At 43.9% G+C, this 17,752-nt stretch overlaps 1 protein-coding gene across 14 annotated transcripts in view; it reads right to left on the reverse strand.

Annotated features, from left to right (window-relative positions):
* STARD13 (StAR related lipid transfer domain containing 13) overlaps nucleotides 1–17,752 on the reverse strand; it is a 312,543-nt gene that overhangs the window by 22,528 nt on the left and 272,263 nt on the right. For all 14 annotated transcript variants that reach the window (XM_063332552.1, XM_063332535.1, XM_063332543.1 and 11 more), the window contains 4 exons: nucleotides 16,790–16,861; nucleotides 14,691–14,772; nucleotides 7,245–7,308; nucleotides 523–1,901 (listed from right to left, as the gene is read on the reverse strand). In XM_063332552.1, the coding sequence (XP_063188622.1) occupies nucleotides 523–1,901; nucleotides 7,245–7,308; nucleotides 14,691–14,772; nucleotides 16,790–16,861 (1,597 nt within the window). The remainder of the gene's footprint in view (nucleotides 1–522; nucleotides 1,902–7,244; nucleotides 7,309–14,690; nucleotides 14,773–16,789; nucleotides 16,862–17,752) is intronic.

Raw genomic sequence — 17,752 nt, forward strand, 5'->3', positions numbered from 1 at the left:
TCCCTCTGACTCTGACAGGTCTGCGAACTATTAACAAAATCCCGCTTTTCACTTCTATTAACAAGTTAATTGTATACCATCATTTCATCCAGTCACGTAAGGGACTGAGGCAGGGTAGGGGAATTGTCTTTGAGCACAAAGGGACATGTTTTTGAAGCAGACCGGTGCATAAAAAAAAGTGCACAAGCCTACTGATGCATATACTGGGGTGCATAACTTAGAAGACAAATTGAAAATACATCCCACAACATTTACAGGGTCCTACTATATAATTGATGGATCCAGAGAGAAAAAAAAAATGCCCTAGTTTGCTCTATTAAGCCAATGCCCCATTGATTCCATGTAAGAATTTCCCTAGCAGGATGTCCTTTCTCTGAAAGTCCCACCTTTCCTCGGGAAGTCCCCATCCCCATACAGGATGAGTATGGTACCCCGCACCTCTGACTCTCAGGCTGAGAGCATCTCCTTCATTATATTGTATTTCACAGTCTGTGGAATTGTGTACAAGATCTTGCTACCTACCTGCTTGGCCTTGTGAGAGATGCTCCCACGCCAGAGTCTCTCCTGTCCCTAACACCAGTGGCTTCTGATTCATTCAGGGATGTTCTATCTCTGTCCATGTCACTTGGTGTGGTCCGGCCATCAGAGACAGAGTTTCCTTCAAAATCAAGTGTGATCTGTGTGGGCGACTGGAAAGGCAATGATGGAGATTCCCTGACCGACACATCGTCAACTGGCAGACCTGGCAACACGTTCTTTGACCAGCCATCTACCACCTCCTGGAGTCCATTGACATGTTGCAAAATGTCATCTAAATGAGGAAAAAGGACATCTTTCTCTAAGTCCAGGAGGTCCCCAGTACTAGCATACAAGTGGGAGCCTGGCACATTGTCATAAATACTAATTCTGCTCTCTTTAGGACAGCAAGCCATCAATCCGGACTCTTTGGGAGTAGAGCAGTTCTGCTTTCCCAAAGAGATGCTGCCTGTCCTCCAGTTTACACTGTTACTGGTGTCTGTAGGTGAGAGGCTTTCAATAGAAAGTGCCTTTGGGAAGGTCCCTGGTTTGTGGTCCTTGGGAATATGCACAACCAAGTTCTCTTGGGAATGAAATTCATTTTTGCGGTTTTGGTCCACCACTTGCCGTAAGGCTGTTCCTGCCAGAACATCTAGGTCCTCCAGGTACATCCCACCCCTCTTGTTTGCTTCATGGCATTTGCGTTCCTTCAAACATGGTGTGCTCACCCCACTGCTGCTGTTTTCAGACTGACTGCTGTCACTGCTGGATTTGGCAGAAAAGGAAAGTCCTCTTTTGACTGAATCTTGTCCTAAGTTTTGGAGATCGCCATTGACTATCTGTACACAGTGCATGTCTTTCAAGGACTTCGGCTCATACTGGAGAACAGGCCCACTTATCTCTAAAGGACCTGTTCTTCCCGAGCCTTTTAGTTTTCCATGCACACCTTTTGCTTTTAGTGTCTCCATGCGTTTTAGAAAGGTTCTTGCTTTGGTTCTTGTTGGTTTCTCATTTTTCAGGTTGTCCTTGGGGGACAGGGTGGTGTTTATCGCAGTGGAGTCTTGCAGCAGTGTGCTTTCTACATCATGCTGGCCAGAGCAGTCGTAGGTTTCCCTGGCAGCGCTGCTGATGCCGGATTGACTCCTGTTGTCACTTCCCCCACTGCTCTCGCTGTGAACAGATGAGACCTCAGGTTCACTCAGATCTGTAAGGACGCTCTCGCTGCTTGTTGTATTTTTCATTTTAATGTCCCCAGAAGATCCATGTCTGTCTGATCGGTGAAGCAAAGCATCAATATCGTCCACCCGAGACCATCGTCTGCTGGTTCTTTGGAAAGTCCATTTATTACTGATAGCACAGAGGTCTTCTTCATCTGAATCTTCACTCTGGAAAACAGCAAGTGGCACATGTTAAAAGCAGGTGTTTTTACTTGTTCTTTGCATTAATGTGATTGTGCTGTTCCACATGAGAACAGGTGGTAAGGTCTCCCTGAACCTAGTTTATGAAAGATCGGTCATCAATCCTTTCATAACAGCCTCTATCATTTAACAGTGAAGACTGTCGTGAGCATCTTAACAAGTAAGGAATAAAAGTCTATGTTAGGGAGCTCATGAGTCCCATCGATACGTCTTGGCTTCTGTGGGGAGGACTGCCTGTGTACTGAACTGTGTAGGACTGATGGCCACAGTGACTGTTTAGAAAAAACAGGGTTTTGAAAGGTCCAAGTAGGGGGATCCTGACTTGCAGGGGTGGTGTTAAGATACACACAGTAAAGACTGGGAAGGAATCATAGAATCGTCTAGGTTGGAAGGGACCTTTAAGATCATTGAGTCCAACCGTCAACTTAACACTGCCAAAACCACCACTAAACCATGTCCCTAATGCTCCCTAAGGAGCTGGGTACTACAGCAATGTGAGACATTCAAGAAACGATGACAGCAAATATCCAGTCCCGTGCTTAGTTTTGCAGTAAGAACTAAGTAAACACCTATAAACTTCACAGACCAGGTACATCTAACAGGATTTATGTTTCCGGAACATAACTACAGATGAATACCCACGATGCTTAAAATAACAGTAAAAATAAAATATTTGTAGGCATCACTTAGTGTGGGTCTGAGCGCAGGCAAAAGAAGGCAACCATGGAGGTGTGGGGAGGAGGAGCAGCCAGGCTCAGTCCTGGATGGGGCAGCATCTACAGCTGAGGTGAGCTTCCCTACAGTGGCAACCAGTATCTTCATTGCCTTGGCAATCAAAGGTACCCCAAACTTGATGGCCTCCAGCCTGCCCCACTGTTCCTGGGTTCCCCCGACCCCTCCCGAGGCAGCAGCAGCCCCACAGCTCTCCCTGGTCTCATCCCCCAGCCTGGGGCTTGCAGAGTTGTGCTGATGTTTAGGCAGCTCCAGGAGCTACTCTGCAATGCAGACAACATACGCCCTTAAAAAAAAATGGATAAAAAAAAAGCTCTCCCTATGACATTTTTCTCATCTGTTTGCTGAAACAAAAAAGATACGTCTTCAGCATGAAGCGCGCAGTCAGTGTCGAACGCGCTGTTCTCTAAGGATGCGAAGCCCGCAGCTGCTAATGAGTATCCTTCCCTTGACTTTGAACCGAGTTTATACTGCATTATTCTTGTACATTTGTTTTAAAGCAGAACAAACTAACTTCACCTACATGACATCCAAACAGCTCTTCACATTCTTGGAAGCAGTATGAAGGCAGTAAAATATGACAGGCTGTCAGACTAAAATGAGGTGCTAAACCAGAAAGACTATTTTGGGACTGGAAAAATTCTCATTTTGAAAGTCTATTATTAGAAGTATTTTTCTATGAAGTTTTGATGGTAAAGTTATCTCCCATCTCTGACTAGATCTCTGCCGGCCTGCCTAATTGAAAAATGTAAAACAAGTTGTACCAGAACCCCCAAAACCTTAAATAATGAGAAGCCTCAAAAGACGAAGGTTGGGATCAGTAGTGTGCCATAAGCTTTTGCGAGTTTATCGCTTCAAGTGGGCCAGATGTTTTAGATCATGTCCAAACCATAAAATAAACTATAGCTATGACATTTTGGGGTTAGTCATTCCTCTTTTATCTGTTAATGTGGAGGTGTGCAGTGCTCCTGCAGCTGATGTGAGTCCACAGGAATGAATGGAGATCTTAGTTCTGCTGCTGGCTAGAGAAAAAATTAAGTGGCTAGTGAAGCAGCAGGAAAGGGCGTAGAAAAAGCTAACACCGCTTTGGCCATTTTGTCTGCAGGGAAGAAATGGCTCTGCCTTCATTCTGGCTCCACAGTTTGCCGTATGCATATACAGAGCAAAGGACTGCACAGACTCAGGCACTTAAAAATCCATCTATTGTGGTCTTAGTAGTGCCGCAAAGAGGATATTTTAAAAACCGCAAGGGTACGTACTTCTAAATATTTAGTAGCAGTAATTATATCTACAAAGCATACCATTGCTGAAGCGTTGATGGCACTAGCCAATAGGATAAAACTATTTTTTTTTTATTTGTTGTACATCCCAATACGCCAAAGGGACCTTAAAGAAGATTCTTGGCTGACACAAATCCCTGTAGCTGCACTGACATTACTGTACGAACTGACAGGATTTAGCCTGTATTTTCTACAAGCTGGAATCGATTAAACTAGCCAAAGTGGTAGAGACATTGTGAAAAACACCAAGTGGAGAGCACAGAGTAGGAGACAGAAATAAACCTCAATTCAGTGGTGAATGTACTTTAAATCATTTTTAGAGGAAAATAAGTTTCGCGATCATTTTTTTTTTTTTGAGAAAGTAGAGATGAACAGAAATGGATATTGGTAGTAAACAAGTTCTGCGTCTAACCACAACAAAGATAGGATTACATTCTCCCTAAGAACCGCTCAGAAAATACAGAGGGGGTTCGGTGTTGAAATTTGCAGCTCAGTTAGTTAGAAAAAGGTTTAGTTTAGTTCTTTTAACGGGTAACGAAACATGCTTGTGTTTCATCAGATGCAAAATCAGACAAATGAAATATCTGGATACTGAAATGCTGCCATGGTGACTCACTCCAAATTCGTCCGCGCTGCGAGTCCTGTGACATAATGTGCTTTTCTTTTGATGGAATCAGTAGAAATTCTGGAAGCCACGAACATCCTGAATGACCCACTGTTCTTGCTAGATATCAGAGCGCACTGACAAACGAGACTGTCCTAAAAAAAACGCACAGCGCACTTTGCCAACTGACATGTCACCAGCTATGGGGACAGTGGATCAAGAGTAGGTCTGAAAGCAACGATTTGTCTTACGCAGGCGGAGCAGACATCTTGGAGCAGTGACTGTATACTTCTACTGACCGAGGGTGAAATCAAGTGCACGGCTTTGGAGCATATTCAAAAGTCCATTTAATGCCATTATGTTTGGGAAGATGAGAAGGGGCAAGTTTCTCGAGGAGTGACTGATAACATTTGCCAAAGAGAAAGAGGTTTTGATTCACAGATTTGTCACAGTTGATTTAAAATAGTACAGCTTTTTGACTGAGGGTGTACTTGCCTAAGATACAGAGGGATGCTAACAAAAGGCAAAAAGGGGGTTTATTTGCGGTGGAATTCTGCCACATTTTTCCAGCTGGGGGCAGGAATTCTCATAAATCGACAGCTGCAGAAGGCAGTTAATCCAAAGGCTAATCTCTGTCTGTCCAAATCGCTTACGGACATATTTGCAACACATACATGAGGATTTCTGCTTGCATCTCAATGAAGCCAAAGGGAAGAGAGCAGCCCACAGCGTGAATGTATGGGGTGGGAGAGCGGGCGGTGGGGAACGCTCACCCCGTGCTGGCTTTCACAGTAACCTTGCCTGGCAGCTCGCTTGGCCGTATTTTGATGAATCACTCAGGCAGCTGCACTAGTCCTGTGCAAACCTGTTACGCTGAACCTCCAAAGCAAGCTGATTTTGCATTTCATTGTTCAGATCACCACAGAGACTATTAGGAAAGACAGTATCCTCAGCAAAAAAAAAAGTTTACTTGGTTCAGTGTTCAATTCCAGCCCCAATTTCCAGCTTTTACACTTGCATTTACATTTCCTTCTGTCAGCAGTCTCTCCTCCCTCTTCTTCTCTCCCCCACATTCTCTTCTACTTTCACATGCTTTGTATCTGTTGTCCCAGATTTCCTTCGTCCCCTCTGTCTCTATATTATTCTGTGCTCTGCTTCTCTCTGGCTTTGTGCAGGTATGGACCCAACTAGCGTCTGTCCCCCTGAAAGAATACCAAGTAGGGCAGTCTCACTTCCATAGCAAATTAATGGTCATCTGCAAGTAGAGCAGCTGAGGGCTTCAATCCATTCAGAACAGGGAGGAGTGGCAGCAAAAATTAATAAAAACAAAGATAACAAGGAAATCCTCCTTTTTTTAACCCAACATAATCAGACATTTAAAGAAGCAAGCAAGCAAGCATACAAACCTCACACCAAACCCAAAATACTTGCTGAAGAGAAGGAGGACAGGAACTCTAAAGAGAACTTCCAGAGGACAATCAGTGTTCACCTGTATGTTGCTTTTTGGAATTCTGTCTCGAGTGCAGCTCCAGTATCTCTGCTTGAGCACAAGTACACAGGCGCATGGACGCGAACCAGACACCGCTCCAAGCAGGTCAACGACACAATCGATTGAGTTAGCTTTTACTGAAGGACCTCAGCCTCTTCCTATAGTGCCTACCTGCCCAAATCATAAAGTTATCATGTAGTCAGGGGATTTTACTGTTCCTTCTCTCAGGTGTGATGTGGCTGTTTGACATGGAAAGTGCTGGCACTCAAAGACAAAAAAACCCATCAGGTCTGAAGCAGTGAAGAGAAGAGGTCCCTGTGGCTCCAGCGAATGGATAAAATGCAAGCTAAAGAGGCTACGTACACAGAGGAACAAATGTTTGGCATGTGCCGAAGGCAGAATATCTGGACATTAAAACCATTCTTTGTTCAAGTTCCCTCAAACAGTGAATAGAGTATGAATAGACTGAATCTGCAAAGAGACCAAAAATGCAACTTTTGGAGATAGTTTTTAAAAAGCATTATACAAACACTCTAAGGAAAGAAAAACAGACACCAAGATTTCTCAGAGCCGGCAACTACCATTGTACACTACTGAAGGGCTTGGGGGAGTTTGTGACCAGAAAACCAAATGTTCAACAGTTAACACTGGGACATGTTACAAAACTCTCAAAATCAATAGGCAGTTTCTGCAGTCCTCCCCGAAACCCTTTAAGCTCAAATAATTCCCATGTTACACAGGAGCTTGTAAGAATGACAGTTTATTTTCATATTCTTAACCAGGAATAAGTCAGTACAAGACATAAAGAAAAGCTATTGTTTTCATCTGAGCAGCTTCCATTTTTTCCAAGCAGGATTTTCCATTGTGTACTCACATGGCATTGGCAAACAAGCCAGCGTAACGAGACCGCGCTGTGTTTTCACTCACTAACTTGAATTGCACTTACGTAAAGTTTTAAGTACTGTGTGTGCCCTTTTAACACACATAGTATTGTTCCTGTTGTATTAGTCACGTGTTTTTTTCTATTTTATTTATAATTTCAAGATTCAGCAATTCACATTATCATGTGTCTGGATAATGCTGACACTCAGTGTCAAAGTCAAATACACTTATTTCTAAGAGCATTACTGACTTAAAGGCTAAATTGGGGAGGTCTTATCACAAAAGCCAGAGGAAAGCCAGCACAGTTCAGGAAGTTTCCTTACCTTTTTTCTTTGGAAGTTCACATCGAGTTTCATTGAGGCGCACTTGTTCAGTGTGTTCAGTCGTCTATAAGGCAAAGCAAATTCAAAAGATTAGCAGCCTCTGATTAAAGGGCACGACTTTTCATAAGTTCAAAAGCTTTTCTCTTATCTGCCTGTAGGGTGCCAACTGCATACAACAGGCTTCACAAATGATACTGGTCATATTATTCCAGGCTTTATGACCACTGCGTTAAAAGGGAATCTTAGCTTCACGTTACTGGATAGCCAGGTTTTATACATTGCTTTTTAACTCATAGTCATTTAAGTACTTAGCAAAGGAAACAGGTATAAACAAACACCTCTGATGGCTGGGGAAATGACAAGAGAGGAAGGAGGTAAGTTGCCTTCTGCAGGACTGTAACACAATTGGGTCTAAAATGGGGATTTCAAAGCACTAGTGAAAGACAAAATAAAAAAATGCAGTTCCTCAAGGCAGTTAGCACCTCCTTTAAAAACCTGACATAAAGAAGAACTTTTAGCAGTTAGTTAAACGTTTCTCCACAGCCAATAATTTCATTCCCATCTTATAGACCTTATAGATCTTAAGACCTTATAGATCTTATAGACAGGTTAACACACCCAAGGTGTAACAAATCTAACATCTTTAAATAAATATTTTTAGTTATTTTTGACCTTGTTCGTAATCATGTTACCAGGGGCTCTGTAAAGCTTCTGCTCGTTAAATCCAAGGCTACCCCATGACAATAGCGGGTTGAAATGATAATCTGATAAAGATGGAAAGTGAATGTGGGGGTGTGTGTGCCCACCCCCAGAGTGCAGAGACATGTGCAGAGACAGTCAGAGGACAAGAAAACACGCTCTTTCAATAGAGAACCTACCATGCTAATCATAATTGATTACTTTTATTTATACTTAAAGGTCCTGATTCATGAAACCATGCGTCTTCTAAAAGCAGAGGCTCAGGGTTAAATACGTTCAACTTTGAATATTTTCCAGATTTAGGGCTGAATTTCAAAATAAAGAGAGGTGGAGGGAGAGAGCCATTGCCTGCAACACTCTTCCGTAGGCTGCCTGCATCTCCCATGTCTTTGCGGCAAAAGCTGCCCCTCTTGCTTCTGGGTCTCAGGAAGAGACTGCCAATCTTCAGAACTGATAACATTTGAAATGTACGTGATAAGTTACAAGGACATGTGAAAAAAAAAGTATCACATCAACAATGTAATCTCTCACATAGCATAAGAACATTATGGCATTAACATATTCCTCCCCGGGACTTCTAATATTAGAAGTCCTTTCAAATTGCCACCGCTAACACAGAACCAGGCCACCAAATGTGGATCTTCCTTAAAAAAAATTCCCTCACAAAATATCACCTGCTCATTTGTAGATAAAATACTCCTCCCTAACTCACGCCAATAAACTCGTTATGCCATATCAGAAAAGTCCTGTGCTCCTCATATTAATGGGAGTATAATGCATGCACAAGCACACCCTTGCATGCATGAAAGTAACGTTCTTGTAATAAATTCCAGGCTTCGTGGCTCTGTAGCTATATCTTCAGCCTTCTGCCCACAAATCCTCCTCCTCAGGGATTACATCTATTATTGCAAAGCTCATCTTTTGCCCAAACATGGAATTTCTCAACCCAAAGTTGCATTTTCTTGGGGCCCTGGGGTGAATAATGTTCAGCAATTCTTTTGAGTGTGAAATGTTTAAATTTGCATATCGATATTAATTTCAAATATACAGAGGAACACACACATTTTCAAAGGAGTCCAACTCAACTTTCTGTCTGTGGAGACGTCTTCCTCCGAGCAGTGAACTGGAGGCTCAGATCGGAGACCCCGCACAGAGCCAGTGCTCCATCCATTCACTACGGTGCCATTTGCCTTCTAAAAACCCAGGAGCAAGGCACCCATTTCAGGAGCAGGAAGACAAGGAAGCAACAGCCCTTGCTGTACCCTTCGCCCTGTTTGCACCCAGGTACCTCTGGATGTGTCCATCCGACAGCGGAAAGGAAAGTGCTGTGGTTTCTCTATTGAAAGGGGCTGCTTCCTGAGCACGGAAAGGTGCAGAAAGCACACAGTGAAATCAACACAACCATCCAAAGCCATCGTTTTCCTGCTAATGGCATTTGAGAGAGAGATCGTTTCAGCAGAGACTGAGAGGTCAGCTCTCTAAAAGTGAGCATCATTACTTACACTGGAGGCTTGGGAAGCCACATCATTGTCCTGTCTGCTTCTAACCTGGCTTTGCTATGAAGAACTCGTTTCATCAGAAATAAAACTACTGTTTACTGGGTGACAGGGGCTCAACCTCAGGTTTTAAATTCACCCATCTACAAAACATCAGCATGCTTTATGGGGCTTTTCCAGTGCTGTGGAAAGATTTGCCAGTGAAATTAGAGCACTAATGATGATATTTGTGAGCTTGCCTGGTACTAACAACTCCAATCAAAGCCAGTCTGTTTCAACTTCTTACGCCGTGTTGATGTGCCAGCAGCGGCAGAAAGCTTTTCTCATCTGCTTAAAGTCGTTAGATGACTGACAGCCAAGTTCTCAACACATCTTTCAAAAAACAAAAATAAAAGTATCTGGCTACAAAAGGCTGTCACTAATGTCCCAGTCAAGAGAGAAGCACTACACTTTCACATCACTGCTTAAAAACATGGGGAAAAGACTGCCTGTTTGTAATGTCAACAAAACACAAAATCTGGACTTGAGAAAAGGTAGGAAAAAACACATTAAATAAACGCAAGAGAAGTGGCTATATAAAAACCAAATCACCCCGGATGCATTTGAATGCTTGTCTGGAAAGCTCTGCAGTGTTTAGGGGAAGCCTACAAAATATTTACCACAGCAAGCGCTTCATTGATGTTAATCTTATTTCTTCTCCAGGCCATCACAGGTAAACATTACCTCTACGGCTTAACACTTATCTATATGGTGAAATAACATGTCTATGTTAAAAATGTCCCTTGATACAATACTTTAACACCAGCAGAGTGGTTCACGTGCCCAAATGGAGATGTCTGGTGCTATTTTAGATCCCCTAGAGTACCAAGCCTGGCCTTCAGCTGCTGCAGGTCCTCTTGGTCCAGCCAGCCCATGGAGAAGTCTGAGATTATTTTAGGAGATCTGAGATGGCATTAGACACAGGTATTTAGGGATCTGAATCTCAGCCCCAGTGCTGTACTTAATAACCCTTATGACGGAAGTTTTTCAGAAGCATCTTGTACAGCACTAAGCAGTGTTTACAAATAAATACAAACTTGCAGCAACGCAAGATCTGATTAGCTGAGAAACCTTGTGGGTGACCTGTTGTCCTGCTTGAAGAGCCATCCAGATAATGGGAAGACAACTTTAGAGTGACTTGGAGCTCCATGCATTCCCTTGGACCTGTTCTGCAGCTGTTTCCAAGCAGCTGGTGGGGAACGTAGCCAGGGGCAACAACTGGTCATGCAGGAGGAGGTGTTGTCCCAAAGCCTTAAAGTATATCAGAGGCACCATGGGGAGCATGGTGTCTCCAACCTCTGCAGAGCTGCAAATGTCCTCTCTTATGGATCATCATCAGGTAAACATATTACATGGTTCCATAAACTCCTGTCTGAGGGAAACATGACACTATTTCTTTGTTTTATCATTATTCCTAGCCAATTTTAGGTGCTGCATACACATGCCCCTAGCTGGCTTCTTCTGGTGCAGTGGAATTTGAGAAGAGGCCACCCGGCTCCTCATGCTGCCCTTTGCTGAGGTCTGAACACTGAATAAAGGTCCTCCCAGTACCGGCAGGGCTGGTGTGCGAAGCGGGCACTGGCACGTCCCTGCTCCACCAGTTTCGTGCATGAAGAGAATATACTGTTTTCCAGTCTTATCACTTTTTGGTCATGGCCGCAACTGAGTGAGGTACCTTACAGGCTGCACACTCACACGAGCTGAGTCAGCTCTCCTTGAGATTAGCAGGAGCCATTCTACTGACTTGAGAGCAGGGCTTTCCATACTGCATGTGGAGAGCTGGGCTTATCTCCTAACAGCACCTACAGCAATATAACTCAGCAGACGGAACTGACGATACAATCACCACTTCAAAACTCTAATGGCTGGATGTCCCAAGTACAGCGACCTTTGGATTATTTACAAGCTATCTAAGAGACACTAGCTATGGAAAAAGAGGCTGCTGGCTGCTTGGCACAGTTCAAATTTTAAGAGCTTGATTTAGGGGCCTACGTATCAGACCGTTACATACTTGTTCTTTATATTCTTAGTCACTGTATTTACGTGAATACAAAAAGTACAACACGGCTTGGCTTTTCCTTCTCACCCTCTTATCACAGCAGCCACAAAAGTTCCCAGAGCAGAGTTGGTTGCTGCTATTTTGGAAACGACACAGAGATCCAGCTATAAAATTTTCATGCCCAATTATTATTTTGGCAGGCTGACAGCGTTTGCCTGCAGATTGCACAGCAATTTTCTATTGTTTGCTACTCAATAAAATCTGAGTGGAATCTCTTGATAGATACGCCTCTAACCCAAAGGCCTCAAATTTGGTCTTTACTCTGCCAAATTTTCAAATGATATTGTAAACAGCAGGAGCATTAGAATATCTCAAAAAGGTCACTGAAATCCTTTACAACAGGGAGTCTTAGGCTTTCTGACTAAAATACTACCAGCTGCCTTTAAAACAGGTTCCTCTGTGTTTGTACCTCATGTTGTCTTGTATACTGCAGTGCCATAGAAAACTTACTACAAAATGAGATTCAGAGTCTGATTTCAGTCCACAAGAGCAGAGAAACTTGGTGTTTATACTAGAACCATTACCATTCAGAGCTAAAACTCTGCTCAAACTGATTAGCCTCTCTGGCATTCCAGCTTTAAAATTACCCTCCAAATGAAAATGAGAACCCCATTTTGTTCAGTACAACAGGCTGAATGTATTACTAGTCAGTGTGAAGGCTTGGTCATGCGTAGCTTCAAGAGCAGTTCTGGGTGTTTGAAGAACGGAAGTTTGGCTCCCGACCTGGGAATCGGTGCATACAGAAATGATAACTAAACTTTTTTTAAGTTTCTGTTTCGTAGAAGTGCATCAAGCCTGCAACTCATGTGATATACTGGAATGCACCTTGTAGTAACGCCACCACAGAGGAAAGCAAGGGCAGAAAACCAGCCACAGTGGTCAGCCGAGCTGTGAGGATTTCCAGTGCAGTGGAAAACTTGGAAGATGTTGGTTCGATAACTACTACAGCAGCAAAGCTGGTACTGGGGGCAGCGGCTGGCACTGTTTGCTGTTTCTGATGAACCCGAACCTTGACATTTGGCACAACCGCTTTTTACGGGTCTCTCTCAGCTAATTGTCTGCAATCTGACAACATAATCACGATACTTGTATTTCTACCGGGCTAATATAAGAGGTGTTATTCTTTTTTTAGATTTAAACTGTTTAAAAACTCCCAATGAAAATTAAAGTCAACAGGTGTTGTCTTCTGAATAAAATCATTACAGAAAAAGTTACTAGACAGTCATAAACCCCTTTGTCTTTGAATTAAATAGTTTGGAAAGATCTGTGTCTATGCTTGCGTACTACAGGTCTCAGCAGCATCACTTGATTTAGGCTAATGTAAAGCATTCTGTCACCTAAGTGCATCTTGCCAGCTGCTAGTTTATTTCCCAAAACCTCATCTTTCAATAAAAGAGAAAAAAAACCCAGTCTCTAGCTGTTCAGCTCACAAAGAAATCCTGATAAATATGTATCAACCTAGCAGAAATGTTGTAGGTGTATGTGTGAGTCTACAGAGAGGCCGGAGGAGCAAGAGGTGAGCTGTTCCCATTTAGCTGTGTAGGTGTTGGACGCCTGGTGAGCATAACTGAAGTACTACCATTGCTAATTGCTTCAGAGAAGACAGTCTGGGGAGAGCCACAGAGCTGTGCAATGACTGCACCTCACTGCTCTCAGCAGAAAGGGTCAGGGACAGACATCATACTTACACTTTTCAATGGTCTTTCAATCTTGTAGGGGAGGGCAGAGGGGAAGAGATCTCAACCTCCTACCACAACCACTTTCCAGCTCCTAAACTACAGCAAAGTATGTCTTACACCATGCCAGACTGAAGCAGGGGGATGCATGCATGCGTGGGAGGAAGGTTTCTTGAGCACAGGCATAGCAATTCCTCCCACCAAGCTGTACAGAACAGCAGTGGATCAAGTCTGCAGTTATTCTGCTCCCCGGCATCCTTGAGAGCAATCACTGAAGGATCCAAGTCTTTCCTACTGATTTGTCTTCAGACACAAAGGCTACTACACAGAGAAAGAGAGTATTCTGTTCCCCATAACCATAATAGACAACACGAGAAGCAACAGGTCTGACTTGCAGCAAAGGAGTTTCAGGAGAGCACTCTGACAACTACGCCCAGGAGTTACCTGGATTCTCCAGGAAGGAGGGCATAGCCTGGGATGGAGAGATGGACCAGATGAACTCTCTTCCAGCCCTATTTTCTGTGATTCTCAGAAACCCTCTCTGCAGTCCTGCATCACAGACTCATTAATCCCTGCAATGCACAGTATGATGTGCAGTGGAACAGCGCACATTCTTTGATGACTTTAGCCACAGTTGCAGAAGGGGAAATAGAGTTTTGTCCAATTATCTTGATGTTGGTGTTGTGAAAGTTTCCATAACGTGTAATAAAGCCTGCTTGGTTAGAGGCCAGATGCTCCTTTGTCCTTGCTAAAGAGGAGAGGAGCAGAACCCAGCTTGAGCTGAGGACAGGAGAAAGATGAGGGGAACAATGCCTCTGCAATGTGGTTTTGCAAAACTACCACAGAATTGCTGCTTCTTGAGTCCTGAGGGACAGTACTTGAGCAATGCAATACGGTATATTCATCACAGGCAGAGTATAAAAAGCTAGATAAACAGCAAACACAAGCCCTCTGGGAGGGGCAAACCAGTGATTAGTTGTAGCAGCTGCAGTACTGCGGGGTTCTGGTCCCACTTGTGTTACTGGTGCCAAAAGGAGAGTACCAAGGGAATCACAGAAGCATGAAAACCACGTCTGCTGCCAGAGAAAGTACTTGCTGAATTCTGTGCGATGAAGTTTTATCTTTTCTGCTGTGCTCAGACATAAGAGTTATTAATCTGCAACTCAAATGTGATTCCTTCATTTATTCAGGGTTTGCTTGTACTACTGCTAGTTCTTTCTTAAAAGGAAGGCGTTTCAAATCCATTGGATTTGGGTCTTCTCAAATCATGTGATGGTTTGTATGACTGTGTGGGTCCTACTCCAGGGTTTTCCGTAAAAGACATGAATTCAGAATGGTATCACTATAGATCTCATTGCTTAATTCACATAGACAAGCAAACATCTCTGCTGCTGCTTCTGCTGTTATGCTAACAATTAACAAATCAGGTCATGTTTTTGCATTAGCAGAAAAGAAACTTTAGGTGTTACTTACTTACCTGCAAAGAGGTTCTACAAGGTCCTTGTCAAGAAAATCATGATCTTTCTTTACTGCAGCAATGTCAATGGGAAACTGGGAGTCTATAACAGGAGACACAATAGTAAGATGACTGCTTGCTATTCAAATGAAAACACATCGTTTACATCTAAAATGCTTTGCATGTGCTTGTGCACTGAAATCTAGTATGACCGATTTCACTTGGCTCTGGTTCCCTTTTCAGTCACTTTATTATTTTTTTCTGTTAAAAGTGTAGTTGCACGTCCTGTGCACCAAAGAGACAGCAGGATCATTTCGTTTTGGCTTTAACAAGATACTCAATCGCTAGCTGCTCCTTCTAGTGCCTAACCCAAATGAATGAGATCAGAGAATCACCAACACAGCTTCTTTATCCACGTGAGCAACAAGGTTCTCCATTCCCATCACAGTGACTTAATGAATTATTTGCTAAACAGACTTTTCTCATGAAACAAAAATGGTCTGTGCTTTTTGTTTTTAACACAACTCCCAATAACAACCATTTCAGACAAAGGGTTACTCCAGTAACAGAGACCAAAAAAATAAGCTGAACTATAACCCCCAATATTAGCTAAAAAGCCAGACTAGTGTGCTGGAAGCTGACATTTGTAATGAAAAGTGACATGGCTGCAACACATTAGTGGGATCCATAACGGTGGGCCGGGTTCCAGCGCTGTGGCTGCTCTCCAGACTGCTCTGCCATGCTTAGGTACCGCAGCAGGATGCCGGGATACAGGAACTACAGCCAGCAGTTTCAGACACTAGTGCTTAACACTGACATAATAGATGCCTGTAAAAAGGACTTTGTTTTCCAAGATGCAGAGTGTCTAGAGCGCATATTGACTGTATGGGAACTGTGGGAGCCCAGCACAGGTTGTTTTTTGGAGGGAACCCCCCTTTGAATTGGGCAGACAGTGGGCTCTCCTTTCCCTGGGGGAGTCAGTATCTGAGAGATGCTGATTACAAGGCAGACATAAAAGTACTACTGGGCACCCAGGGACTGTGGCAGACACACATCTATGCCAGCTTTGGCAGGCTTATTAGTCTTAGTTCCTTGCTGGGTTTAACAGAGCCGACCTGGCTCCTGAGGAGCCACCGGAGCACCTCTGCACAGTGCTCCCAGTACCCGGGCACCCGAACGGCCCGTCAGGAGCCAGCACCTGAGCCTTGAGGGACCTCAGCTGGCCGTCAGAAGCTGCAGAGGTGTCCTTGTCCATCCCACACGTGGGGATGGATGGTGTCTGAGCCGGCTCTCAGCAGAGCTGGCTCTGACCCACAAGGTTTCTTGGCCATGGCTCCATGCGTGGAGCCGTGCTGCCTCCAGACCCAAGCTGACCCTGGAAAGCGTCCAGCGGCGTTTGGCGGAGCTGCGCTTCGGCTAATAAGCCCGAGCGGACCTGAGCTGGCTCTGTGTCTCTGGCAGAGAGCATATGCAGTTTGGGAAGAACGAGGATCAGCTGCAGTTTCCCTCTCAGCACTGAGCTAGGGAGAGCAGGAAAACCCCAGCCCCAGTCCCCAAACTGCTCCTGAACGCGGCAGCAGCGCAACCACTCGCCCTGCCCTCGGGGACGCCGCTTCCCTGGGCATGAACTCTACAGCTAGGAAGGGGACATGGCCATTTGCTTTGAGTTAGCATCAAAACATTGGCTTTTCTTGCTTTCCAAATGTAAAACACAGCTCAGATTACCCACTTTTGGTAACTTTGCAGAGTTTTCAACCTTATTTTCAGTAAGACTGTAACTTCAGTAAACTGAAAATTTCAGTAACTTTCAGTGCTTTCAATCTTATTTTAGACATAGTTCAGGAAGTTAAAAAAAAAGAGAGACCTATGTATTTCAGGTTTTTTGTTAACCTTTGAGATTTACACAAACTATGTCCCTCTTTTTTTTTCCTTCCCATGGCTATGAGGGCAAAAATCTTACTTTTCTTTAGGCATTGGTATGACTCCAGCAGCTGAGGCCTTGTGAAACAGCCAGCCATGGCTATAACTCAGTCAAATGTAGAGTTGGCTGACTGCAAGCTCTCCTGGCAAGGGCCCAGTGCACTTTCAGTACCGCACAAAGAGGAGAAAAACCTACTTACCCTCGTAGAACTGAGCATATTGGGGAAATCCAGCTGCACGTAACCAGTCACACGCTTCCTTTGCTTCGATTTCTGAGCAGAAAGAGAAAAAAGTTCACACTCTGTTATTTTGCCATAGAAGTTCTTTTAATTATAAGGAAATAGCAGAGAGACTTCGTAGTAGCTGCTTGTTGCTTAGAAGTACTGTTATCCATCTGAAGTATTTTTTTATATCAGAAAATAAGATAGAGTCCCTTAAAGAAATTCACCCGCCTCCACAGGACCCTAAGGTTTGTATGGCCGCTTGGTGACCGGGAGGAAGTGTTAGTTATCTCCATGCAGCAGAAGTTGCTCATCCAGGTTTGCGGTCCTGTGTCCTATCCTCCCCCAAGGGTAAGTTGTTGGGGAGAGGTGAAGATGAAGCAGCGTGGAAATGAGGTGACAGGGAACATGTACGGTGCTTTCTCCTGCTCTGACACTTCTTGCAGAGAAAAATCCCATGTGAAAGCCACTGAAAGCTCTGCCAGGAAAACCCCAGTGCAGGTCTCATGTTACTCGAGGGACAATTGCCCAGGTAGGACGCGCCTTCTGCCTTCCTACCTTTAGCCATTTGAACTCCATTATGTAGACTCCCTCCATAGTCAATAAAGAGACAGTTAATTCCAAAGGGTGATTCATTTCACTTTAAAGTAGTGTCTAAAATAGGTGGGATAAATCAACTACTGACAGTACTTTTCTCGTGTGGCTGCTAAGAGAAAGAGGATAAACAGCAGCAGGTATGTCTGTGCGGCTAAATAAAGTGGATACAGGCAGTAGCTTCAAGCACTGGACCCCAGACTGCTCACTCTTTAATTTTAATCCACTTCCAGGCCTGTTTTGGAGTGTTTCAGTTATCTATCAAGACAAATCTTTTCTTGAGAAGGCTAGTACTAAGCAGTGAGGAGAAAAATCAGTCTGTGTCATCTCGTCCCTGCCTATCCGCTA

Source organism: Chroicocephalus ridibundus, chromosome 1 (assembly GCF_963924245.1).
Source record: "Chroicocephalus ridibundus chromosome 1, bChrRid1.1, whole genome shotgun sequence".
NCBI lineage: Eukaryota > Metazoa > Chordata > Aves > Charadriiformes > Laridae > Chroicocephalus > Chroicocephalus ridibundus.